This window comes from Idiotropiscis lumnitzeri, chromosome 3, assembly GCF_059441095.1.
Source record: "Idiotropiscis lumnitzeri isolate Australia: NSW breed Sydney's pygmy pipehorse chromosome 3, RoL_Ilum_1.0, whole genome shotgun sequence".
Taxonomy (NCBI): Eukaryota; Metazoa; Chordata; class Actinopteri; order Syngnathiformes; family Syngnathidae; genus Idiotropiscis; species Idiotropiscis lumnitzeri.
In genome coordinates this window covers 21,324,050-21,351,950 of record NC_142393.1, presented here as the reverse complement: position 1 = coordinate 21,351,950, position 27,901 = coordinate 21,324,050, and the positions used below count along the sequence as shown (strand labels likewise).

Genomic DNA, 27,901 nt, shown 5'->3' with positions numbered 1-27,901 from the left:
GTGAATAAAAAAAAAAGAGGTGGGATGTGTACTGTCCTAAGACAAAATATAATAATTTTCAACATTTCATAGTCAATTCTAATTTTATGAAGTGCTGACAGGAAACAGTTGCTATTTTTATAGTGTTCAATGTTATTCAAATACAGATAATTTATGAAATGGACAATTACACAGCGAAAAGTTTTTGGTCGTCAAAATGAATGATGCTAAAAATAAAACATTTCACTCATGGAAGTTTGCACACTTGATACCAACATCTGACCAGCATGGACAACAAAGTAAGTTTTGCATAGATAGAGATGGAATTTTATTTTAGGACAGTGCAGCCAAAATTCTTATGTAAAATTGAGGTCTGGTGTCTACAAAGACAAGGTTGGTTTAGGTTGTGTCCACAACTTTGGTTGGTTCTTCTCGTACGGAAATAGGGAAGGCAGTGTCTTCTGTGAGGGAACAATAACGATGCTTTTAACAACTGTGAAAGTGTTCGAGTCAGTCTTTTGAGAGTAAACCACAAGTGGAAAAACACGAGCGTGGAGTCAGGATCAGTCTGGCAATGTCTAAAAGTAGAAATACGGGCAGAGTGAATCATGAAATGCACCGTGACTTTTGCACAAATAACTACTGTTATTTCTCCGCTTGAAACAAACAAAATGAACATTTACAGCATTTATATTTACACCAAATTATGACTTGATGATGTGCCATCGCAATGACTGAATACTGATAGCAACAAATATATGAACCACAAATTCTAAACGGATTTCTTCATTCATTCCTAAAGGAGTGAAAAAAACATTTGACAATTCAAAGGTGTGGGACTGTCGCGCCCAATATTAAATTCAGCAGAGGTTTAATGAAACCACGTGATTCACAACAGATACAAATATTTTACCTTCAAAATCACTACATTCAATTAACACCGTCTAGCGTCAGGCCCTGATCCTTACCAGCAGTTAGAGGACTGATCGCCATGACAACCATTACACATAATTGTTTCTTCCAAAGTTCTGCGGTCCGGACGCGCCATGCTCACTTTGAGGATGTCACCACATTTTGGAGTCTTTTGCTCCGATAGGTCCATTCACACTCCCTGATTGTGGTCCGCAAGGCGCTGTGGTTCTTCGGTCTGTGTTTGTTTCTACATCACGGCCGCGGCCCAGACCAAACCATGAAGGTGCCTTATTTCCAAAGCCGAATCGCCCGCTCATGCGAAGTGCTTTGGAATATGTCCTCAGTTATGACCGCATGTGAGTGGGGGTGATGGGATTATTTCAAGTGCCTGGACTCTATCAGGAGGGGTCTCACTCCAGTCCAAAAGTGCTGGTTTCCTCCACGGCGGTCTGCATCTTCTCATACAGCACAGAGAACGATGGGTAAGGAGGCAGGTCCAGGCGGTTGAAACATGTGTGCGCTCTGTGGAGAACAGACACACCTTCTAAATTTGTACAATTTGGAATTCCATCAAGATTTATGAGCTTTAGCGCAGAATAAGGCCATGTGACTTCCGATCGATTTTATGCTGGAAGGTCACAAATTTGGAGTTTCCACCCAAAAGCGCCAACGTTCGTACTCATTCATACCTGGGCAGAGACGTGGCCTTGCCCCACTTTTCCACACAGAATCGTCGAGGTCCATTGCTTCCTCGCAGAGACGCAAAGCCTTCATAGGGAATACTTGATGTCCCAGTCACAAACTTCACATAAGAACAAGAACCAAGAAGAGCAACCAGAGTGTCATCTAGTTTCCAGAACAGTTCTGAGCACGTTCATTCTTACCTGCAGGAGCCGAAGTCTTTGCTCATTGTTGAATCTCTCCACTGCTGCCCAGAACCAACGGATGACTATGTGGTTGTCATGGTAACCTAAAAGTCATCCAACAACATATTTTTATTCTGTATTTTATTTAGCTTTTGACTCAATATGAGGCTGTTGCTGTTCGGCTGTTCTTCTGGTACCTTTTGTATATGTGTTTTATATTTGTTTTAGTTTGCGTTCTAATTTCCTGCTAATTTACATTTATTTTATTTATTAATCAATTGATTACACCATATGGAAAGTGTTTTGTTACAGCTCCAGATGTTGTGAAATGTGCTGATAAATAAAGTTGTCATTACAGCTACCCATTTTTAACAATAACAGGCTTATTCAAATATATCTCAACTTAAAAAGTTTTTTCATCTTGAGGCAACATGTTTACGCAGTGAAAGAAATCTGCTCTCCAAAAATATTTCAACTCTTAAAATGGGCGCATATTAAAGGGACACTTGATTAACGTTAACATTGGCTATTATATAATAGCTTTGCATGTAAAAATGACATCAGTATTAAATTATTATTATTATTATTATTAGCATTATGGAAAATACAAACTATATTCATACTGGCAACTCTGACAAAAAGATTTGTTGACCACTTTAATTAAATTAACCAAATAATTTGTGGAAAAAAAAATTGACCCACCTCCTCTATACTCTGTGTTGTTCCTCCAATCGGACAAGTCAATTTCAGCCGTTCCCGCCATCACCAGCTCCAGCTCCCTGGCATCAAACACCGACACAGACCGTGCGTCCACCACCTGCCAAAGCGCAAAAATGCAAAACAGGACTTACCGTAGTTTTTTGTGAGCACATAACAGTCTCCTTTAAATAAACTTTCTCATACCTCGTAAAAGCCTCTGACCAAGCTTTCCGTCTGCTGCACAACACCACGCTCGATCCTCCACTTCACCATCCGTTCAATGTACTCCTTCTTGTTCTTCTCCGTCACGGGGATGTTGGCTCCACCAGCCTTCAGCTCACGCTCTGTTATCTGCAGGAGAACCACACGTCATGGAATCCTCTTTAAGTTTAATTTCTAATTAAAATAGATATTTGCAAAATAACGTCACCATACATCCTGGTGGCACGAGACAGAACGACTTCCAGTGTAAACGAGTACTCCACTAGTAAGCAAACCCTTACTTGATATTGAGAAAACAAACAACATGCAATGGAAAATGTCTTTGACTAATTATTAGCATCTCCAGTCGCTTACTTAAGTTTTCACCGATTTTATTTCATAAAATTTTGTTTGAAGTCAATTTTTGATTTTGACCTGGCCAAACACTTCTTCGTTGACAGTGAAGGTGAGGTCCAGCATGTCCTCAATGTCGTTGTCCTTCATCCACTGAAGCGACTGGTGAAACTCTTCATCCAGATACTCCAGGTCGCTCAGATCGCATGGGCTACACGCAACAAAACAACAGAGATTGGTGCGGGAATGTTGAGTTGCATGCTTGCGTGTTTTCCCTGCGTGCATACATGCGCAGTAATCCTTTATAAAAGGGTCGGGTGAAGAAGGCATCCAGAAGGTACTGGTGTATCAGAGCCAGACCCAGGATGCGGCCGCTGAAGCGGAACCTGAAAGTGCACATGGAATTATATTAGCCTGATTTATACCACCCAAAAAAAAAAAAAATACAAATATCATGACCAACGTCGAGAACAAGGAACAAGACGTTGTACCATTATGCACAGTTTGAATAAGAGGACTACACTTAAATACAAGCAAATAAAAAAACAGTACATAAATATTGATTCCATTTAAATGTATTACACATACAATTTAAATAGATATTGAATCTAAATAAAAGCTTAAAAACAGAAAGTACGATTAAATGCAAATGCGCCACTCACCACTCATGGTGATTGTCCACAAAGGCTGACATTGGGCTGATCTGGACGGTGTATGTGTCGTTGGCCGAATATTCAAAGAGGCCATAGTAAGGGTTGAACAATTCTCTTGAGACCAGGAAGAAGAATTCTCGTGAAGGTCCACTATAGTCCAATCTGCAAAAAAGACAACTCTTAAAACCTTCTAACTGCTGCTCTTTTTTTTTTTCTTTACTTTTTTTTTCCAATGCAGGTATCATTTGTTCTTTGCAATTTCAATAGGCTCTCAAAAATCCCAAATTAAAAAGTGGATGATTATTTTGTTTTTAAATGTGACACTAATGCCAGATTTTACACACCACTCAATTTAAAAAAATACAAAATGGAAAAACACAGGATTGAAAATACACAGAGTTGCTCACTTATGGAAAAAAAAAACTAGAAAAAGGAATAAAAATAATGTCATGTCACGACATGAGTGCCTCAGTAACACAGAAGAGAAAATTTATCTTCAGCATAAGACGTGCTGCCTGAAGTCGATGACAGTTATCCTTCATACACGACTGATATAAAACAAATGATGGATCGTGGACTCGGTCTGGACTGATTGTGGTGACGAACAAGCGAGTTACCAAACATCTGAGTCATGAAGGTAAACACATGCAATTCAATATTAAAATCAGATTCAGGCCTGTTGCTGTTTTTTTTTTTTACCATTTTGTATTTTTGAGAAAAATCAGACTTGTGATTTTTCTTTTTATTATTTATTTTTTTAGCTTTTATTCATGCCATTTGTGTCAACTTCTTTTTTTTTTTTTTGGACAATTTAGCCGTGTTAATGCGAATGTGGTGTATTTTTTAAATATAACAATCATGGGCATGTTGGCCATCGGGAATTTCTGCCGGTCTATTTAAAGGCCGGTCGGACCGCGTGACGAGACTTCCTGACCTTTCTAAGAGAGCAACTTGTGCGAAGTTCAGTCCCCTTGGTCGTTGTTTGTATGGAAGGAACTCAAGTACCACTGAAGATTTGAAGCTTTGAAATGCTCAAGTGATGCGGACTGTTCAATTTACTATTGTAAATACAGGATAAGGGTGTTTTTTTTGTTTGTTTTTTTCTTTAGGTTGATTTCCAACAAGTTTGTTTGCACGATGCCAAAGTATCCCACAAGGAGCGGACGTTTGTACTTAACAAGAAAAAATATGAAAACTGATTGCAACCTTGAACCCCAGTCTTTCAACAGTCCGCATGGACTTTCCACTTCTTAAACTATATCAACAACCTTTTCCACTTAGGCAAAAACAGAAAAACAAAAACGAACAAGTTGAAAATGGTAATAAAAGCGAACAAGGAGTGCGAGTTAAATAAACAAGTCACATTTTCATGTTTTGGTTTTGGTTGCCAAAAAATGGAAAGAACAAATGATACACCTATTTTGTTCCGTCATGCGTTTTGGTGTCAGGCCACGCACTACTCACCCCTCCTCGCCCACGAAGCTGACGTACAACTTGCTGCGTTGCAGATCTTTGCGGGAGTAGCATGTGATCTGATTGAAGGCATCTTCCAACAGGTGGTCGCGACGAATGATCAACCTGCCACGTGCGTACAAACCTCGTCAATTATGAACACTCACTCACATTCTCCCTCACAGGCGCCACCTACTTGAGTTTCCCTGGTCCTTGGCCGTAGCCTTTGGTCTCCAATTTTCTATAGAAGTTGCGCAGTTTGGCCTCAAAGTCTCTCTTGTAAGGTGCTGGAGCTCTGGCGTTTGCTCTCTGAGTACCTACAAGACAAAAAAAGAGGCATTTTGCCATCATTCTGATAACTTGGACTTTTTTTTTCATTTTAATTCTGACAGTATTGGAACAATAATTCTCATTCCATTAGTTTTCTACAGGCTGCAAATATTCGTTAGAGGTTCTGTCTTTACATCTTTAGCCAATGAACATCTTAGTGAAGTTGGCATTATTCATTTGTAACAAAACACCACAGCACACTTACGGCAACAGGTGTAAAAGTGGTGGAGACCGCTGTATTTAAAAGACGGTTTTGCGCAAGATAGTTCTGATAGTTTTCACCAAGGAAAATATCGGAGGGCACCAGTGCAAGATGAAGTATAAAGCGATGGAATTAGAAGTGTTAATGGAGGAAGAAAAAACATTTTACTGAGTTGCAGAAAAGATCAAATTGGGGAAGGTGCTGTTGTGTACAAATATTTTTTGTTTGATTTTTACTCAGCCAGAGTCAATAAGATGTAACACTGCTTTTTAAACTTATGACTAGGGTTGAACAATTAAAAGAACCCAAAACAACATCACAATGTAGTAGAATTTTAGTCAAAAGCAATTTTCAAATCGCAAGGGCCACAATTTTTTAAAAGACAAAAAAAAGTTTAATTATGGTCAGTTTGTCGGCTTTTTTTAAATATATATATGGATGGGACCTGCATATTCGTGGTTTGGCATGCTGCAGATTCGCATTCATAGGTAAGGTTTAAAAGAATGCAAGTCAAAGTGTTTAGTAAGTGGGACTGTTGAAGTAGATAAATAAACTGTCAAAAGATCAAATAATTTTCATGCTGTGAATACTTTGGAGATACAATATGTTTTGATTTTTGACTGGCAAAAGTCTAAAATTATTATATTATATTATCATTGTTATTTTACTGTAAACCGAAATTATCCCACCTCTACCCGATGAACCCCGCCAGTTTAGTTGTGTCGCGAGCCTTTCTATAGCCTCATGAGTTCATTTTGCCACAGCCACTTTGTTGTACATCAATGACGATTTATGAGCTCTCCGCTGATCTTCCATAAAGCGTGAACACTTTGAATTAGGTCTTTTACAGTTGCTTTGGGGTTTTTCTTTACAGCTCCCCTACGCCCCATTTGTTTTCATTGTTCTACAATTTTGACATCTGTTTCTTCACCAGTGATTTCATTCCACAGGACATTCCAAAAGGTTATATAAGCGACGGCCAATATCAACACAATATTAGTAACCCAGACTGGGCAGAGCTAGAAATGCTGAAAATGTTACTTGTAAAAGTTACATACGGGATTTGAAACCACTTGATGCACTAAAATGCTGACATATATATATATATATATATATATATATATTTTTTTTTTTTTATGCAGAATGATATTACCGGGGGAGTTTTGTGGGGAGGAGACAGGAGAGCCCCGAGGAGACTGGCAGTAGCTGGGGTGCAGTAAGGCATGAGGCGGCACATAGGACATGACTTCATCTTCAAACAGACTGCGGAGGACAGGAAAGCAGTAAGCCAACAAGGAGACAAGACAATTCAGGCATTCGCTGAAAGAAGGCCTCACCTTAGCAAAATAACGAGGTCGGCGTCTCCTGACAGCCGCGCCAATCCCGATGCTCCGTCTGAGCGGATCAGCTGGACCTTCTCCCTGTGCAACATTAAAATACTACGTAAAGTCCGGCATCCAAAGCTCCTATTTGTCGTGTTTTAGATGTCTTCCTCCTCCAAAACACCACCCATGCACGACGTGAAAAAAAAAAAACAAGGGCCCGTCTTCTACAAGATATTTCCCATACAGCGTGTGTTTACCTGAGTGAATGGTTCCGGTGGAAATCTGGCTGCCTCTCTTGTAAAATTTCAAAGATGTTGGGTTGTCTCAGAAATGCCACAATTTTGTCATTGTATGCTACAGTAACACAGAAATACACAAAACAAATCAATAGAAACAAACTGAAATCAATTTTCTATCGTGAGCCTTTCATGCATACTGACCCACTGGGACAACATCTGGACCTTGGCCCCTGCTGGCGGACGTGAAGGTGCTTGAGGGCCTCGGCAAGATAGGCGGCCCACCATGACGGGAATCCTCGCCCACCTGCAGAGTTGGATTGTTCCAACTTGGTTTTAGCTCTTACTTACTGGTCATTTCTAATGCATGCATAGAGGTCCATTTGGACTCAATTGTGACTGGTGACAGGTGCATTTTTCTGCAGGATCCGGTGCAAATGTGGTGGCCACACAGACAATTCTCAGCACTGTTTCAAGCACCGCCAATGTCTCATAAATAATACACGCGTTAATGGAATTTATATTTTCACACAGAGATGGCCACGTTACCCTATTTTACCGCCCGTCCTCCATTCGCAACCTGAGCAGCCTTCCGTCATCGTCCTTCTGTCTTCATTCATAAAATAATAGTCCTGCTGTTCTAGCGTTCCACCATTGCGTCACCCCCCCCCCAAAAAAAAAAAAAGTGTCCATGCCAACTTCATTTCAGTTGGTCGCTGGGCTTTTATTGTTATATATGTACATATATTATTTTATTTATATGATAAAGAAGTGCAGTCCGCTCGTTAGGATTTTAAGTTGTCAAAGTAAACACTTAAAAGACCGTAAGTCAAAGTGTTTTTTGTCAGCACTAATTGAAGTAGATAAAAAAAAAAAACATCCTGACTTTCATATGCATTTATGGTCCATTTGCCTAAACCAAAACTATACAACCAAAACATTTAAGTCCGATAAATATGATAGTTTATCATAAGAGAGTTTAATTAATTGCCTGTGTTTTTTTTAAAAATACATACAAAAATAATCGCTTATTAGACCTAAATCGCAATATTGAAGGTGGGAAGAACAAATCACAACTATTGTTGATGTTTCTCAAAAACGTTTAGCACTAATAAAGATGCAGGACATATTTTCAAAGGCTAGTTTTGAAAAATACATTTTCTTTATTGTTCTTAAAACTAAATAAAGGGAAGCAACTTAGCGACACCTGGCTGACAATAGTTGAGGGCCACTGTTCTGCAGAACTTACCAGGCGCCGTGGGCTGACTTCACCAGCGCTATGGCTGCGTTGGCGGGTCAGATGTTGGCGGTGAGTCAAGAGGCTCGGTGGTCGACAGCTCTGCAGGGGCAGCCGAGGGTCGATGAAGGTAGTCGCGCGGCTATTGTGGTCCACAAAGAAAGGCTGTGGCACAACACAGTTCGAGCCATTTCATGTTTACATCGCAATAAATACAATGCAAGCTATGATGATGATGACGATGATGATGATGGTGATGGCCCACCTTGCCGGTGTGGTCGTGCTTCATCTCCCAGCCTCGAGGCAATTCCAGCTGCTTGTTGGCAAACATGTTGAGGAAGGCCACCAGGTCCCTGTTGTGCTGGTAGCGCTCAAAGTGGTGCGTGTCTCGGCGCACTTTACTGATCATGTGTTTCAAGCACGTGTTGGTCGTAAACATGCGATAGGCACTCTAGCAGAAAGGAAGCAGAGAGGGAAGGATAAGTACGACAAAATCGCCATCCCCAACCGCCAGATTAAGTGGAGCTCCTGAAATCTCTGCATATGTATGACTTGACCTGAATCGACATAAAAATGAAAGAAATTCCTCTTGCACGTACAGGGTTAGAATGCAGCACAGTGAAGAAGTCGGGGTTGGTGAGGAACCTGGCACTGGGAGACTGGAGGAGCAGGTAGAGGCGGGATCTGGAGCCGGACTGGGCCGTGCTGCTGTCTCGACGCAGCTCTGCAAAAGGTCAGAGATGGACAAGGTCTATAGAAAGAATGTTTCAATAATGTATTGTGAATTGCTTTTTTTTTCATTTGGAGAGCAATTTTTACTGAGTACTTCTCCTCAGGCTAACCTGGGAAGGCGGGTTGCAGATCGGTCTCGTCTGCTGGCTGCTCATTGGCTGGCACCTCCTCCGCTCTACTGTCATTGGTTATTGTCCTTCGGATGCTCTGATACCTGCGGGTGAGTGTGTTCATCGCCGTGGTTACAGTCTTGCACGAGAAATGCATTTAATTACTTTCAGGGTTTCAATGGTCTCCACCTGCGGTTCAGCTGCTCCATCTGCTGGATGGAGCTGGACCTCTGGAGTGTCTGCTGGGCAGCCGGGGCTGTGGGACGTTGCCAGGTGGTGGTTCTGTTCACGTGGTCCACGTAGAAGATCCTACCGTGACTGTCAATCCGCGCCTCCCAGTCTGATATGCAAAGACATGCATGAAGAGACTGAGCTGCGCTTTGGTACTTCTTGTGATCGGCACATATGTTCCGTACACTGGTTGCAAAAAGTTGAGGATACTTCATTTGCTGGTGAGATTTACAGATGAACCTAACCAGTATAACCTTTACAAGTGACCTTTTTTGACCTTCTGTAAACGCTTGAAGGCACATGGCCGACTGTTCAGTGTTTCAATACTTTTTGCACAACTTGCTGTTTTCTAACAAGAAGCTGAACATCACTCAAAATGTCGCCTATCCTGGTGTATCCCAAACTTTACTGTGCCATCATCACAATATAATCCCCCATTTTTTTTTTTTCAACAAATACAAATCAATACTGAATTAAGGATGGGTCTCACCTCCAATTTACTTACTACTACTACTTAAAAATATTTTGTGTAAGTTGAGTGTTGTATGAATGACAATGGATTAGGGCTGGGCGATATGACCTAAAATCAATATCGCGGTAAATTGGGCAATTTTACCTCGATAACGATAAATGCGCGATAAATTCCCCCTGAGGACCAAAATCAAAATAAATGCAGTAAATGCATATTAACTGTTTTTTATTGACCAACTGGTACACATTACTTTCAATGAAAAATAAAAGTACAAAAACCTGTTGTACAAACATTCCAAATAGCTTGCTTTGCATGATTTGAACAATGTCACAAAGAACAGGAGAAAAAGGGTACCTCTCACAAAATCTTTTTCTGCAAATAGATTGTGCCGAGATGCTGTAATGCCATTTGCAAAGGCCTAGATTTGTGTAAAGGTATCTTGTAAACAATATAAATAATGCCATGTGCAAAGGAGCTAGTCACCTGTAAACAAAATGCTAAATAGAATGAAAAAAATGTCAATGAAATGCCAGTGCCAAATAAACAAGTGTGCTTCATCGGGAAAATGCCGTCTCGAGTACGCTGGTGCGCGGTCGCCACTGGACGTCTATGTAATGCACATTCAGGCTCAAACAGGGATCCATGCTGCGACTCGACCACAAGTCGGATGTGGATGCAAAATGCTTGACATGTCTCCGCTCCCGTCCCGATGTTTGTCTTTGTGTGTACTGCGACTGGCTGGCATCCAGTCTAGAGTGGAGCCAACCTACTGCAAGAAAACAACTGGGATAGGCTCCAGCACCCCCGCAACTCAGTTGAGGGGATAATGTATGGATTGATGTTACTGTGAGTAATGGTATTTCCCAGTTCAGGAATGCATCACTCTGGTTGCCAGAGAGCGTGTGAAACACAGGCAAACACTCACTGTTTTGGTCGTTAACAAATGTGAGTTCACTCACCAATTCCCCCTTAATCCTTAGTAGACGCTACAATATGTTAGCACACCAAAAAGAACATCGGGTTTGTATTACAAAGTTCCATCAAACACACCGTAACATGTGTGTGCTAACTACAGCTAACTTCTAGCCACGACTGTCCCTGTGTCCGAAATGAAATCAGGCAGCAACCACAACGTCCCTGTTGTGCTGCCATGAAAGGGAGGTTTGCATCCTAAGTATTTGTGGGTGAAATGTGCCGTAACTTTAGGACTCTGTTGCTAATACCAGCTAGCCATGACACTTCAGTACCCACAATGCTACTGTTTGGATCACGGATGACCTGGATCACTACTACTGCGCATGAGTGCCCGCGAGGCATATTTCAAGAGAGAAGCAATGCACTGATTATTAAAAATAAATAAATACATAATGGGTCAACTATTTAAATTAAATGTCACCGATTTTGATCATCGATGTTGTTGTGATTAGTTGACTAATCCGGGCAGCCATAGTGGACACAGAGGTTATTTATTTCTTTTGCCAGCTTGAGGAAGAACATTTTACTGTCTTTCTTTATGTGTCTGATTTTTCCTTTACAGTTTGGATGCCTACAACACCTGTGGTTGTTTTTAAAATGCTCTATAAATAAGGTTGAGTTGAGTTTTGCCTGTCCCCATGCATCGCTTTCCATTTGCATCACTTCCTGTGGGGAAAAGAGTTTCCGAATGCAAACAAGTTGGAGGTCAAGCAACATCCTGCAACCAACTGTGTTTGACCTTGGAGGTTACATTGTATATTTTTTCAATCTAACAAATACAGAAAATACGAAAGAACACTCACTCGGCGGGAGGGGCTCATCCACTCTCTGGTAGCGACTGATGTCATGGCGCACAGATGGCAGCGTGTGAACAGAAATGTGGCCATTGACCTGAGCTGTGGAAGCATGCACACAAACACACACACACACACAATATGATTATATTTCATCATTTGAATTACAGTTAGCTAAAGTGCTCCAGCCATTTTAGGGATGAACAATTTTGGAAAAAAAATTGTATATCGATTTTTCTGACAGATATTGTGATTTCGATTTAATTTGTGATTCTCTTCACTATGTACAATGACATTTACAAACATGACAGAAAATGCTTTTATACCATTAAAACAATAAAAGCTATATATAGATACAATTTCTTTAATAGTACAAGGAAACTAAGGACATTTTGTAAGGGGCGCAGTTCTTTCTCAAGTTTTTAAAAACTACTTTCCGTCAAGTATAATTTGGTATTTGAGTAATTGTGCATATGAAATGCTTTTTTTTTTAAAGCTAAAATGGTTTACATTTTGTACTAATGTACATGTTCTTTGTACATATATGACAGATTATGCCAGTAAGCAAAGCAAAATTGAGTGAAATATAAAATTTTGAAACCGCACATCATTCCTACAAGGGCGTATAATTGCGCAATGTTTCCCACAATTTGACCAATTCAACCTAGAAAAAAAAAACCTCCATGAACAATCTTTCCACAGCCATTGGATCAGTGACTCGTAAAAGTTGACTGGTAGTGGTGAAATATATTTTGATTGAATCATTACACAATTTTTGTGCTTTCCTATATTTAGTGTTGATGTTCAACTGCAGATAATATTGAGACTTTTCAGAATAGACTTGGGCCTTTGTCACTACTGAATTTTAATGTTGGTCATTCTCATGGTGCTTGGGGAGCTGAGTATGTTTTAGGCTGCACTTTGTGGAAAAAAAAAACAATTCAATTATTCATTTTTCTATAATGTTATATCATTCTCTGTCTTTGTTTTCAAAGAGAGCTCACCGGGTTCTCTCTCTGGTAACGTCATGCTCAATCCATCTCTGGCCCTGCAGGCCACCTGGTTGTGGGCTGCAACTTCCGTGGTCCGCAGAGAGCGTCTCTTCCACACCTCTCCTCGCTCATCCTCCTCCTCTTCCTCCTCCTCCTCTACCTGCACTTCGGGGCCGACAGCCCCTGCAACAGACAAAGTGGGATTGACATGTGGCCTTAGTTCTGATTATCAAAATTCTACGACAGTCCATTTAGGCCTCTTCTGGATAAAAACAAATGGCACATGCCATATTCATTGTCTGCAGATCATTGTTTGCACCAGTGGTCCCAACACACATTTATAAATCAATATATTTTTAGGGCAGAAAAAAAATAGACAACACTGCCTAAAGGGGAAGACCAACCCCAAAATATCTTAACAAGTATATGCTCTATACAGCCCCTCTTGTCGCAACACAGCATCCAGATTAATATTACATTCGTTGGATATGAGTTCAGCAGTAAAAAATGTTATCCATCTCACCGGCAGCCATTTTGACAACTGCTATCGAAAAAAAAATGACATCGCTATTGATCAGGATTCAGGTATTGACTGATCCTGGTTTAATATCAGAAAACAGATGAGCCGTCAGTGGTCGTCATTTGAGCCCTGAACAATTGTGATGTCATTTTCAGTCGACAGAAAATGACAAAATGGCTAAAAAGGGGTGCAATTTGCGGCTGAAGTCATATTGCACAAACGTGATATTAATCAGAATGTCAAGTTTAGATTAGTTAACGCACATAGAACACATTGCAAAGAATTCTTGGGGTTTGACTTCCCCTTCATGCACAGTGCAGTTGTATTTAACTTTTACATGCAATACATTTGTTTTTAATCTATAAGAACTGTTTCTTTTTCAACTTTTATTTTGGTAAAATGTCACTTTGACTTTTGCAATTCATTTTAGAGAGTATTTAAGTCGTGTAATTTCCTATCTTTAAACACCGTGTTAATCTTGGGGTGGCTTGCAACAATATCCAATATACCTTTCAAGAATGAATCAGCTATCTTGTTTTTGATGACCACTCTGCTATTGCATTTCAATGATGGTCATAATTGAAGAGCTATTGGGTATTTTTCCAGGTGGTTATTTGGATCTAATGGCAGATGATTTAATTATTTTGCCTGTGACTGTCCAGCACCGATATCGTTAAATAAACAAAGACAGTACATTATTAAAAGTACATAATAATTTTCAGATCAGGTAAGTGAAATTATGACACATGCCACAGCACGCCTTGAAATCATAGGTAGGTAGGGAATTCACACAGTATTCTGCTTCAACTCAACAAAAACACTTTGACACAAATGTTAGTGGAATTAAAGTCAGCGTCATTAAGAGAACACTGAATTGATTTGTGCCAGAGTTCTGACCCACCTGCATCAGAGGTTCCAGTGCCGCTTCCAGTTGTCATAGCAGTAGTCGCTAAGCTGTTGCTGCTTGATAACTCCGCTCCTTCCTCCTCAGCCCTGGGAGCCACCTCCGCCCTCGTCTCCACCTCCTGGCACAAGAAGATGCTTGACGGTGTCTAACTTGGATAGTCCATGACTCATTTATAGCAAGTCCAGCTCTTTTTCTGTCTTTAGTACTTGCTTGTGCTATTTTTACCGTTTTTTCACACTGTTGGAAGGTCAGGGACAGTAAGGCCTTCTCTGCTCAGAAGCACTGCTTTATAATTACAACCTAAATTTGAATATCTATTCATTTATTCCCAACTGTCTTGTCTCTTCATTCATTTCTCATGGCCGTACTGCTCCCAGTACATGCATGATGTTCTTTCCCCAATCAAATTTCAGTCTCTATGGACTACCATGTCAGGCTGCTTGATTCTGAAAAAAATATAAAGCACGATTATTCAAACGCAAATTTTTTTGGGGGGTCCAAAAAATATATATATAAATGGAAACAATGCTAAGACAAACCAAATTTATTTAATCTTAAAATTAAAAAACAGGTCCAAATCCTCTGACTGGATGATCAGAGCAAGCCAAGTTTGGCATTACAGAAAATGGGCAACCAAGTTGATGAAGTTTCCTTTGTCAGCTCATTAAAACACATGTTCACTTTTGCTGACAAGAAAGATGTTTTACTGATTTTTTGTGTTCAGTGTCGCCATTGGATCTTAAATTGTCTGGCTACTTTAAATGTGAGTTCCAGCGATTGTTTTTGAGATGAGTTGGATGAGTTGATGTCAGTACTGCCGGAATGTCCATCAGTCCGTCACTGACAAACGCCCGTTTTGCTGACGATTGTCGAATGACGGGAAACATAAAAGAAATGACAGTCTTAGCACTGACAGGATGGTGTGTTTATCCGTCAGTATAATCGGCACTAACCGGGTCAAGTACCGAAGGAGCTCTCAGACAATCACTGCCAGATGGCTGTTTTGCAGACAACTCACAGATACAGACAGACAGAAGAAGGAAGAGAAAGAGAGGGAGGCGAAGAAGAAGAATGAGGAGACGAAAACGACGACGAAAAGCATTTATAGACAGGAGTAGGAATTCAAGCAATTTGAATTGGATTTTAGCCTTGACCACAATGCGCAGAGGGATTCTCGTCAGGGTAAGACATTTTAACTCATTCAATCCCAGCCGTTTTCATGAAAGGAAATACCTCAATCACACCATTTTTTTTTTTCGGGATTTTGACTGATTTTGCAAAGGCCTACAGAATCTTGTGTTCCAAAGATAATAACATGAAGCTATGATGCAAAAAATAAATAAATAAAATAAAATAAAATAAAATAATTTTAAAAAAGTCCAAGACGTATAAATACGTCTTCGGGAGGCAGGGACTACAATTTTGAAAATGTGTATACATGGATTGAATGAGTTAAGAGTTAAAACAGCAGTCATCAATGCGCAATTTGGTTTTGTTGGGTGGGGTGGGGATTGGACTGACTGACAAATTGACGATAGAGGGACTGGAGGATCGGTGAAATTTACAGACAGAAGCGATGAATCGCGGTTAAACACACACGATGGTCTGACCACCTGATCATGACAGTTTGGTTGGGCTTAAGAAAATGACTATGACAGCGATGTTTTTGAAAATTGCCCTCCTCTGGGTTTGACAGTGTTAACCAGAACTAATAAATCCATGTCTAATCTCGTTGCACACTTGAGTACAATGACAATAAAGGGATTTCTAATTCTAATTCTAATAACTGCAGCATCTTACCTGAATGGGTGAAAGTGGGCCACAGCTATATGAAGAACTGCAGGCTCCGTCCTGGTTGGTGTTCACCCTCGAACTTTGCTCGCCACATGTGCACTCGCTTGCAGACTCTGGTTGTGAAGCCTGAGGAGAACCACTCGCTTCCATTTCTCCACTAACACATGCCGATGCGCCGGTAGCACCTGCACTGATGATCATCAACAGCCCCTCCGTCATTTGTAGCTTTGCTGCACTACTTGAACCTCCGGCCTGAGCCGACTCAACGACAGGAGGGCCTGTTTCTGATCCGGTGTGCTCACATTGGTTGCCCTCACTCCCTTCGGCAACGCCTGCATCTGCAGTTCTTTGCGATCTTGTCTCTTGCTGGGTACCACGCTGCCCCGTGCTCTCCTCGTCCTCGTCCGAGTCTATGTGGAGCATCGCGTTGAGGCGTGTATCTGTCGGAAAGCTGGAGCGAAGTCTTGGCGACGTCCCTGCAGGAAGTCGCTCCACGGGGCTCCCCGAGGCCTCAATGGCGTCCAAGTAGTCATTGAGGGACACTTGCCTGTGGGTGTGGCCACCTGCAGCTGCCAGAATTGTGTCCTCCTGCCATGCGCTGCTGTTGCCATAGTAACAAGCGCCGTTCACTAACAGGGGGCTTGCCTCTGAGCCTGTGAGGGAAGCGCCACATGCGAGGCGAGAAGAGTGGTGAGGGAGGTCTTCATCGTCAGACGGACTCCCGGGGTCGCTGTTCACGGTGCTGCCCAAGATGGTTCCTGTTGCATCTGCAGAGGAACGCAGGCTTGTAAATTCAAGTATTTCCACGAAGGTGAGTATATGTTTTCATTGCCCAAGTTTTGTTTGCAAAGTTGTCCAAAAAAATACTGTTCCCGTTTCCAACTTGAGGAGGCAATGGAAGTAAATCACGCATATCCGCCATTAACGATTCAAATTCACCTATTCACAATTGAAGCAACTCTCACGCCAGGTCAAAAAGTTGACAGTCCGTGTCCCAAGAACTAGTTTCTGTAGCCGTGGATCGGACCGCCAAAGTAGCTGCCTTTCGCCGCCGTCTGGCTCACAAGGCACCCAACCTCTTTGGCCCCTCCCACAGGTAATGAGCCCATGTGACCCACATTGTCCCTTCAGGCTGAGCTCGCCTTTGAGGCCCGCCTGCAGACCTGATTCCAGAGGGAGGTCCTGGTAACCCGCGTCCACGTAAGCAAAACTATCTCCAATATTTGTAACCATCGTATCTCCCTATGTCATGACGTCGACCTAAAGCTGGTTGCTGCGTGCACCACCCATAAAACAGTAAATAATAATAATGATGGAAGAACATATTGTTTGAGGATTACGTCCTCGATCCAGAGTCAAGTGGCCATTTTTATATCTGTGCTTCAATGCCATTCTTAACACTCAAGAAAGGCTTCTTCATCTTTTAGCTGGATTTGTTAACAACAACGACATCACATGACACAGCGTGAAATAAGCACAGACCTTCATGTCCAGTGGAGGTAATGTCCACCCGAAACTGCAGCTGCCCGCTAACGTGATCTGTCGGGAGGCGGCGACATAAGCTGTAGCTGACCGGGTGTTGGCTGTGTACATACAAAGAGCGGAATTTAATAAAAAATGAAAAAAAGACCTGAGAACATCCAGTTTACACACACACACAATGCGTTTGGACTCACTCCGCTGTGGGCCCCTCCAGAAGTCTCTGCACGGGTACAATCAGCTGACCCAGAAAGCGCTTGATGATCGGTCGGCTCTTGGCAAACTTATCTTTCACCTCAATCTCCATTACGTCACTCATCAGGGCCACAAAAGTGTATTTCTACAGGACAACAGTGAAGGACCATCAAAGAGCCATCAGAATTGGCCTGTGGGAGCGACAAGGTGTCAAGTTGCCAACCTCTCCATGCCACACAGGGTTGGTGGTATTGGCGATAATGGAGGTCCGCCTCTCCTGGCCATGGTGGGTGAATTTGGGGAGGCCGGTTCTATTCCCGGGCCGGATGGACATCTTCAAATACGGGTCCGGGTTGAAAAACATGCCCTTCTTCAGGCCCAGCGCCCGAATGTCTGCAGTGGACAAGGCACAATGAGCTCGTTTTGCATTTGTGTGTATTTAAAGGGAACTTTGTTCTGCTAATATGCGTCGTCTGACCTGAGAGGGTGAAGCTAACCAGTTTGCGACAGTGCTCTGCCCCTGATTGGCTCTCAAGTTGACCCTCATTGTCCACCTGGGGAGAGAGAAAGCATTCGTCACACAAAAAAAAAAATATTAAAAGAGAATTTTGAATGAACTGAAAAAGCAACTCTTCCAGCGGCACTTCTTTTAAATTAAGCCTATAAAGTCAGATAATTCTTCTGAAAGCTAACTTCTCATATATATCCTGCCCCAAGCGGAGTTCAAATATTTTGGGCTCTGAAGCGGCGGATGCACCGGGGGCATCGATGCAAAGTCTGCATTGGTCACTTGTGGTGGAGAAGGCACTGACCCAAAATGGGAAGCGCTTCATTTATCGCTCTATCTACTCTGTTCCTAATGACCTTTGGACGAGGCCCGGGAAGCCTCTATGGTGATACAATACAATACAATCTTATTTCAATAGCGCATTTCACAACAGCTGGAGCTGTAACAAAGCTAAACACATTTACAATAGATACCAGATCTCTCGGGTGACCTGGAGACAGAAACACTTTGGCATCCCATCAGGATGAGCTGGACTCGAATACATCCAAGACTGACGGATATTGTAGCATGAAAGCAAGAGTACCAGTGCCGCCCTGCACAATAACACTATTAAAAGGACATGAGACACTAGTATGGCAAAACCGCTGTACCGTCACTCCGGGGTTCTTGACAGTGATGCAAGGTGTTGTTGCTCTCAGTGCTCCACTCACACCGTGATAATATTTGAAGCAGATCTTAGTTTCATCTGCAGAGAGATAATAAAGAATCATTCACACGTATGGAGTGATTTCATGTTCGTGTCATTTATCTGGCAAGGTAAATGCATACATTTCATGTTGCACATGCTCTTTCGTCCATCCACGTCTATTGAGTCATTATCTGAGAGCATCATTACTGGCCACTTTCCTTTTCTGCTGGTTAGTTTGACTTTAATTGGACTACAAGTGATCCGTATAGAGTGGAGGCTTACCAGTTTCATCCACACTTCTGAATTCTCAATCGTCAATCCATTTTGGGTAAAGAATGTCTTCATCGTCACGGTTTAACTCTTATGGTACGCGCAGTTTGTCTTTTTACTAGAGCACAACCTAGAGGCGTTGTGTTGAAAATGTGTTGCACTTTCACTCCAAGTTAGAGGATGTCTCTTGTGATGGGAAAATGAAGCTTCAAATTGGCTTCATGAACCAGTTGTTGTATTTTTGAATCCTGAAGATGGCACTGTTGGTTTAAATAAATGCTTTAAAAAAATGGAAAGTCAGCCCAATGTTGAACAGAGAGTGCCATCTACTGGAGTCCAAAAATACTACAATTGGTTCATGAAGCAGATTTGAAGCTTCATTTACCCATCACTCCGTGTCTCTACGTCAAAGATTGGCTAGGACACCAAACGGTGGAGTTTACCTTACATTTTCTTGCCAATTCCAGTCGCCCTTTTTACTTTGCCGAACAACGAACAAAGTGACAGCGACACATGTCGCAGACGTGTTGCTGTCACGTGATGCATTGCGGCCATTGTCGCCTGCGTGTACGCGGGAGTTTAAAGAGGCCTTTAGTGACCTCATACACACTTTAGCTGAGTGTATTTCTCTACTTTCACATGTTACTCACAATCCATGAAGTAGGGCCCCGCCTCCAGTTTCCACACAATCTGACCTCGCTGAGTGCCATTCACGCCACGGTTCTTGGAGTCCCACACATTGGCAACGCATGTCTCGTCTGGAGAACACATGAACAACTGGATCAATGACAGGTTTGGTCTCCAATTAGAAGACAATTACCTCAATTTTCTTCTAATGTTATTTTGCTCTGGGATTATACGCCAAGTATGTACAACTAATAAGGTATTTGAATTTTGCTTTGCAAAGTATGCAAAGTACTGTCGATTTCTTCAACATATGTCAAACAAGTAAAACTGAAAGTATTTGTAGCTAGTCCGTGTACGTCCATTTTTTTGCGCCAGTGGCTCTCCTAAATTTGGCTGCACATGTGAGCAAAGGCTAACGGCCACCACAGGAAGAAAATAAATCTGTGATCATTTTGTTTTTGTTTTTTTTTAAAACGGTTGAAATAATGTAAATTAATCTCCAAATCTTTAACAGCCCTAATGTGTGTGCATGCGTGTGTCCGGTTCGGTTCTCCTCATCAGGGTCGCGGGCATGCTGGAGCCTATCCCAGCCATCTCCGGGCAGTAGTCACCCCTGAACTGCTTCTGCAGGTCACCACTATGGCTTTCATTACATTATTAATTGTAGTCGTTTTGATATTGGAAAACAAATTGTGTCAGACTAAACAATCAAAAACCACCCCTGTAGACAGACATCGATGCCCGCAGGCACACACGCAGACACACACACATGTGCGCATAGTCCCTCTATTGCCCTCTGTCAGGTCACCATCATTAAAGAGCTTTGTAGCTGACAGCCAGAATGTGTAGCTGTCACAGTAGTAACAACACACGGGTCAGATGGGATGACGGCTCCACTGCAACCGACTGGAGGGAAAGCCAAGCTATGTACAGCCCTCATCCCTTGGCGCAATCCCAAAGTGAAAACTTCTCCTTCCTTACGGTCTGAAGCAATACCGACCAAGTGCTCAGGAGTGTGTGGCGGAATAGATGGAGCTCACCCTTGACCAGCGTTCGTGCCTTTGTGACATTGGGAAGTTGAAAACGCCAGTTTCTAACATATGTATTCGGCAACTTGACATTTTAGCAAATGTGACTTTTCGATGCTGCTCAACTATACTGTACTCCAACTTCGACACATGTCACAACTCCACAATTGACCCTGACCCATAAAAGTTTCTTGATTTTCAACACTGTTCTTTTCCTTCATTACATGCAGTCCATTGAGAAAAAGTTCAAGTGGTCAATGGTCCCTAATGTAAAATGATTTATTTTTATTGTATCATAAATCCACCACAAATAATCAGTTCATTAAATGATGAGACCACCATGGTGAATTAGACTCTTATTTCGGTGCTAAAAATAAAAAAATACAGAGAGAAAAGTGAAAATCTGAAAATAATTCACGCTAACCCACGGCAAACACTTTCTACTGTACAAGGACTGCCACAAGATGGTGGCAAATGCCTACTTTTGTCTAAATAAAACTCATAAACTCACTTCAGCACCGAGATGCCACCAGGTGGAGCAAAAAAGTGCAAATATGTGTGTTTGTTAGCATAAATTCTGTCAAAAGCTAGATTTGTGAATGCCGAATGGAATTATTATTCTATAACGGTACAAAGTTTAAGTTGCCCCCCCAAAGTTACTCATTCTCTATGTTTGCTCACCGATGTGGTACAGTCCAATCCAGTCTGTGGCGTCCACTTCCTCTTTGATGTCCCACGAAATGACGAGGTGTCCACGGCCAAGGATAAGCTGATACGTCGACGCCGTTAGCGAGGAGCGGCTGTCTGACGTCACAAGATCAGTGTCGCTATTGGCTCGCTGTAGCCCCACCCCCGCAGCTTCCGTCTGACCACCTGATGTCAAGACCGATGACGCGGGAGAAGAAGAGCTCGACAGGCTGCGAATGTTTTCCGGCCCGATCGTGTACGGCCGGCCAAGAGGGTGACGGCGCCTCACCGCCATCAGGTGTTCCCGGGCGCTGCCATTGGTACCCGGTGAGGGTGGCGGGGGAGAGGAGGAAGAGGTGGCTGTTGCCATAGTTACCACAGCATCACAGGCTGTGAGCAGAGGCCGCTACTGACTGTGAAGACTATGGCAGTGATGATGAAGCAGTTGAGAAGAGGGAGCAGAAGACTGCCGTGTCGGGTTAACGGTGGAAAGCAGGTGGAAGAAAATGGAAGGGAAATAAAAAGAAAGAAGGAAAACCATTGGCGATAACGAGAAGGGGCATTAGGGAAAATCAAGTGCTCTGTCCAAGGCACTTTGAAATTTCTTGCTATCCTCGGCATACATTTGTTTGGCTGCAATCCTTCAGTGTTCCATATCTTGTGATTGGACGTATAACGAGGCGAGTCACTATCACTCTTTGTTGTTTACGTATTTCTCCTAATTTGCAAAAGTCTTCCATATAACAAAGAAAGATAATTGAGGGCCTTGAACATGATCCACTATCATTGCCACTATTCACTTGAGGGAGGAAGGCAGGTGGAGACCTGTAAGGAAAGAAGAGAGGAGAGGATAAAAGAAGAAATGATAAGATTTTAATCACACTGTTCATATAAGGTACAGGTGCCATAATGTCATCATCCACACCGCTTATCCTGTCAAGGGTCGGGGGAGGGGTCAGGAGCCTATCCCAGATGACTACGGGCGAAAGACAGTTGCCAAAATAGATTCCTGAATCGAGTTCAAATCTAGATGGCCATCAAGAAAATAAATTGTATAACGGTTCTATTTTTTATTTCATTGTTAGTATCAAATCAGTCTGAGCCTCATGCTCGGATGATGTTTGAGATCATTACGTCAACTCCAAACTTTTACACTACGGACTGAGATGCATATTCTTGTCGAGGTTGTTTGAACACTCCTGCTTCTAAAGTTAAACTTTCCCCTGTAGCTTTATTTCTACTAGATCAAGAAGTTGTAGGAGGCAGGCATTTAAAAAAATATAGTTATTATGACCCTGGAAACTTGCCTCATGGATCATTCTGAGTTCTAAGTTCTAAGTCCGTGGCGGAAAAAAAGATGAGGGATCACTGTAAGTGATGTCTGTTACATCCACTTGGACCTTGATGGGTACAAACACTAACATGGCAATTAAGTGCATGAAATTTACAGCAAAGCAAGGGTGGAATTGGTGAAAACGATTCCCTGAACCGGCCCCCCAATCCAATTAGGCGAACCAGTTCCAGTGCTCTACTCCTTGTGCGTGTTCAGCCAATGTGATGGCCTGTTGGCGCAATGATCGGAATGAAACATTGGTAATTATGTTAACATCCACCGCATCGGCCCTTCGGTTCCTGTGTCTGTCAGAAGGTCTGCGTTCACTATCAAGATTGATTTCACTTTTCTACAGCCTGCTAATAAGCCGCAAACGCCATCTTCCCTAAATAAAATGTAACATTTGTCACCATTAGCTTTTCTTCACTCCTGCGCGTGGTGCTCTTTATCATTGTTCCCAACTGTTAAATCCTGGACAGTTTGCAGCAATCGAAAGCTGCCTATCAACTGGTACCTTATCATGAGGACACACGGAGCTGTAATGTGGCAGTATCAAAGAAGACAAGAAGTAGCAATTAAAAAAATGGTAGCTAATTTAACTAAAATGTTTATTATCGAAAAATGAAAAACAGTTGGTCATTCCTCACCAAACAAAAATATATGCTATGAATTTTTTATCCAAATATTTGATTATTTCCATCACATCACAATCCATCCAATCTAAATAGCAAAATATTTAATAGCTGTAGCCCTAATTAAAAGTACAACTTTTAAAAGCATTTTCAAACAATGTGTTCAAGACATTTTAAAAGCCAAGCAAAGAAAGAAACCTTCAGATAATTAAAAGTATAACTTTTAAAAGCATTTACAAACCAAAGAGTTATAAAGGCATGTAAAAGCAAAATTACCTTAAATCATTGATACGAGAAAAGAGAAATTTGGCCATTTTAGTAATAAAAACAACCTTGTTTCACTTTTATTGAATAATAAACAAATTGCATTTGTGTCATGAATGAATGTTATGAACCTTTAAAACTAGAGCCAATTCAGAAAAACTGATGTTCGGACTCAGCAGCCAGGATTTACTCCGAAACCCCCCAAAAAATGTTAACCAGTGTAATAAAGGATGCCAACAAATGACGGGCATATTATACGGGAGTACACATTGTACACAGGATTTTACGGCATTTCTACACAGACTGGTGCGTGCGGTTACAGTCTTGATCTGCGAGTTAAAATGTTCCCTGCGCAGCTTTGAAGCAGAGATTTGCGGCAACGGATGAAAATATTCAAATTGTTTGATGAATTCTCGCAGTTGCAATTATTTTCAAAGTAATTTCGAGAAGTGGAACACTCAAGTGGCAGAAAGGTAGTTTAGTGTTCCGTGTTAGGTTCCAGAGTCTAAATTGTCCATAGGTGTGAATGTCAACGCAAATGGTTGCGTGCCTCGATGTGCGTTGTGATTGGCTGGCAATGAGTCCAGTTTGTACTCCACCTCTCACACAAAGTCAGCTGTGATAAAATGCAGCTCAACTCAAATGAACATAAATGGATTTATAATTTAGATGGAATTTTGGACGATAGAGTCAAAGGCCAACTTCCACTATTATATAGGGCAACATAAATATTAGATGTAATTCAACAGAATTAACTCCATCCTTGCCTCAGTCTGAATATTTCATTTTAAAAAGGCTCATCATACGTGCGCAGAACCGCCTCGATATCTTCACTGCATCATCGAAGCAAATATCTTCGCCTGTGGCTCAAACTACATAGTGTGGTGTCTATAAAACATGCAGTGAGCCCAATTGTGGGAGCAGTCTAACCATGTGAGTGGCACAAGCATCAAGTCTGTGGGTTATTTATAAATGGTGCGACTTTGTAACTAAAAATAGACATAAGTGCAGAAACCGAGCCAGGCACTTTTTGCAAAACAATATTCACTGCAGAGTAAGCTTGTGCTTGTATAGTATGTCATCTGGAGGGTGTGCACGCATGCACATGCGCACACATGCATGTGTTTCCTATAAAAAAACAAATGTTTCTGTGGTCTGGAGATGTTTTGATCCTTTGGATTCCAACGAAAGAAAAAAACACAAGCTTAAAACCGCTAGCCATCTTCTAAGCAGGTTGCGGGAGAGGGATGGTCAAGGGCTATATCACTGGATTATAAAAGTGTCACAACTTCCATGCATTCAAAAAATGAAATCACAAGTATGGCCTGGGCCATAAAGATATGCGTGCAATGTGACCTGTTTGCGGCCAGTCTGACATGTGACATAAACGCTGTTATTATTTACCAACACAGTCAAGCTTCTTGCTAGTTCTACTGACTTAAAGAGCTGGAAAGGGGATTGGCGAAGGACAAAGCGGGCCAGTCAGGGACTTGGCGCCTTTCTGACCCAATGATCCAAACCAACGTGTGTGTGTCCACTGAGGACAATCTAAACTATCTCAGCTATACAGTACGGCGACCAAAAACCACACACTGATAGCAGAGCTACGCTTTTCCAGTACATTACATTTACATTCACCAATATGTGTGCATACTTTTGGTATTAATAAATACAATGACGATTATTGGTTGGGTTTCAAATTTCCAGGAATGATTAAAGTCAGAGATTTTCCCGTGGAATAGAAGGGGAATAAAGCAGGCATTTATAAAATAGAAGCTTTGCTCTTCATAGTGAATTTAAATATAATTGGGGAAGATAATTTGAGCATAATTCCGACAAAGGCAATCAGATTTCATGCATTTTAGAAAAATGCTAACAGCTGGAGAAGACTAACAAACAGAAGCAGAGTGACGGCAGATGATAGAATTCTGAAGCGACGCAGAATTTGCAACATTTTGCTCGACAGGTACGTTTATCACTTCTTTTTGACTTTTAATTGATCACACATTCTAAAAAAAAAAATTTTTTAAAAATTAAATCGATAAGGTTCGTGATTAATTTGTGCTATTAAACTAGGTCATGATATTAATCAGCTGTGGCTGAAGTGGGTTCGTTTGAGGCAGCGATTCTCAACCACTGGTACGCGGCCCATCCACTTGCTACCAGGCTGCACAGAAAGACAGATGTGGAGTATATACAGCAGCCCCAAAAATACAACACCATAAAAGTAGGGCTTTGTGATTACATGCCATAGAATCGTGATATTATGGTGACCAGCTGTGAGTTGTGAGCATCGGTAAGTGATACTGCGGAAATGTCCGTGACAGCAGCCAATCACAATGCAGTTTTTCTTTCTTCAGGTAAAAAAAAAACGAGAAGTAAACAATGACGGTATGAGCAACTAAACGCACGGCTAATAGGCAGTCATGATTTGACATTATCTTCCCAAAACGAGACTATTTCCATTTTTTCCTGTTACCATTTATTGCAGCTATGCATTTTGAACGCTCGTGCACATCAGTGAAGGGTGCAGACTCCAGTGCGTGGGTGTGGATAAAAATGTAGAGAGGCTAACAACAGCAACCCCGCCCCCTTTAATTCCCATAAATTCCCATAAAATGTATCGCATCTTGAATATTTCCAAATCACCCATCTTAACTTCACATGCAATTTTTACTGTTAATTTCCACCCCTTCGCAACACTTTTTATGGGTCATGTAAAGCAAAGTCATAGTCTCTAGCAGTGCTTGACTAATTCTAAACCAGTGTGAGCAATCATCAGGTACATCGCAGGAAATTATCCAACTTCACTTAATTGGTAAGAAAGTTACCCATTTACTACACGTTGTATCTCTTCATCTATCTATGCCAGCAACGTGTAATGGCAGGCAGGATGATAAAATGCTCTCCACCTAAATATCCAGTGTGTGTAACATTTTTGTTTGGTGATGTGCCTGCACGGGCTCAAGAAAGGTTGGGTAGAGCTGATCTACAGGATGTAATGCTTTGCAGAAAAGGATGGCAGACTACTGTAACTTAACAAATATCTCAAAGTATTTAAGAACAATAGAGTTGGCATTATACGCTCAGGGACTGTAATTTACAAATCAAGTCATATTATAATATAATGACAATATAGTAGCCTTACAGTAATATATTTCAATGAAGACTGCAACATGGATTTTTTTTTTACGTATGCTGAAGACAGTAAAAGTAAAAGGCATATTTCTGAGTAATGAAGTTCTTACAGGAGATGATGAGGAGGACAAGGCTTTTGAGGAAGGAAATGTGAGCCGCCCAGTTGTTATTCTGGGATCAATATGGTAGTAGAAGCACAATACTGCTTGCTGTCTTTGCATACGCACCCCCCCTGCATACACACAAACACACACACAAATCAAGTTAGCCTTATTTTTTTTTTAATTTAAACACTGTTGATAAATGTCCCTCAACAGGCCTTTGATGCTACTTGCAAGAGTGAGCCCATCACTACATGGACAGCCCGGAGAACAACAATACCTTGCAGTGGGTTTACACCATAAATCAAGCATCTTCAATAAGTCTAAAAAAAATCGAAAAAGAAACGAATGACGTTTACTCACCTTTGGCGCGGTGATTTCGACGCGCCTCCGCGTGACAAAATAGACCCGCAAAAAGTCCCTCACCGATGCACGACGGAGCCTCGCTCTGCCCCGGAGCTCAGCGACCTGTCAGCGGCGTCCTCGCGGCCAGCACCCAGTCTAGGCGCCGCCTCCCCCTGGAGGGTGGGATAGTCGGTCAAAAGCTACCGCACACACTCGTTCGCCACTCACAAAAAACGAGCAAACATGTCAGGTTGGAAGCCTCTCATCATGGCCGGTTGTCTCCCTCTCGACTCGTCGCGGAGCAGCGAGCCAGCCAGCCTCATGTCTTATTTATTGGACCGGAGCTCCCTACATCCGGCGCCCCGTTTCCGCTGCGCTTTCCAGGCTTGCTTAGCGAAACCAAGCCCCCGATGCAGTCATGTTAGCCCCTCTTTTGGGATGAAAAGTGCAGATGAACAACTTTGAATGTTTTGGGGCCAGGTTGCGAGTGCGTTCCGGTCGAGTTCAACGTCAAAACAACACCGCCCCCCTCCCTCGCTCCCCTGCCCTCTTTGTGCGTCACGTGTCCAAACGCGCGTTCAGGCCCCTTTAAGAGGCGGCACGGGGGCACATACTGAATGTGATTAGGGATGA

At 42.0% G+C, this 27,901-nt stretch overlaps 1 protein-coding gene across 2 annotated transcripts; it reads right to left on the bottom strand.

The window, feature by feature from the left end:
• Positions 1 to 279: 279 nt before the first annotated feature.
• hecw2b (HECT, C2 and WW domain containing E3 ubiquitin protein ligase 2b) lies at positions 280 to 27,775 on the bottom strand. 2 transcript variants are annotated; one of them, XM_088290398.1, is made up of 32 exons: positions 27,287 to 27,775; positions 26,933 to 27,054; positions 21,450 to 22,280; positions 19,764 to 19,871; positions 18,806 to 18,900; positions 18,126 to 18,201; positions 17,871 to 18,040; positions 17,650 to 17,792; positions 17,456 to 17,556; positions 15,980 to 16,740; positions 14,174 to 14,297; positions 12,765 to 12,935; positions 11,770 to 11,862; positions 9,478 to 9,628; positions 9,289 to 9,392; positions 9,046 to 9,170; positions 8,712 to 8,897; positions 8,459 to 8,611; positions 7,414 to 7,516; positions 7,231 to 7,327; positions 6,986 to 7,069; positions 6,802 to 6,911; positions 5,313 to 5,433; positions 5,129 to 5,242; positions 3,674 to 3,826; positions 3,299 to 3,397; positions 3,093 to 3,222; positions 2,661 to 2,807; positions 2,460 to 2,574; positions 1,776 to 1,861; positions 1,581 to 1,693; positions 280 to 1,413 (listed from the first exon to the last, which is right to left on the bottom strand). In XM_088290398.1, the coding sequence occupies exons 3-32, from the start codon at positions 21,823 to 21,825 to the stop codon at positions 1,302 to 1,304; spliced, it is 4,521 nt and encodes a 1,506-aa protein (XP_088146524.1). In that variant the 5' UTR covers positions 21,826 to 22,280; positions 26,933 to 27,054; positions 27,287 to 27,775; the 3' UTR covers positions 280 to 1,301. The 2 variants fall into 2 exon arrangements, with proteins under 2 accessions (XP_088146524.1, XP_088146523.1); XM_088290397.1 differs by lacking the exon at positions 26,933 to 27,054.
• Between the last annotated feature and the right edge of the window lie 126 nt (positions 27,776 to 27,901).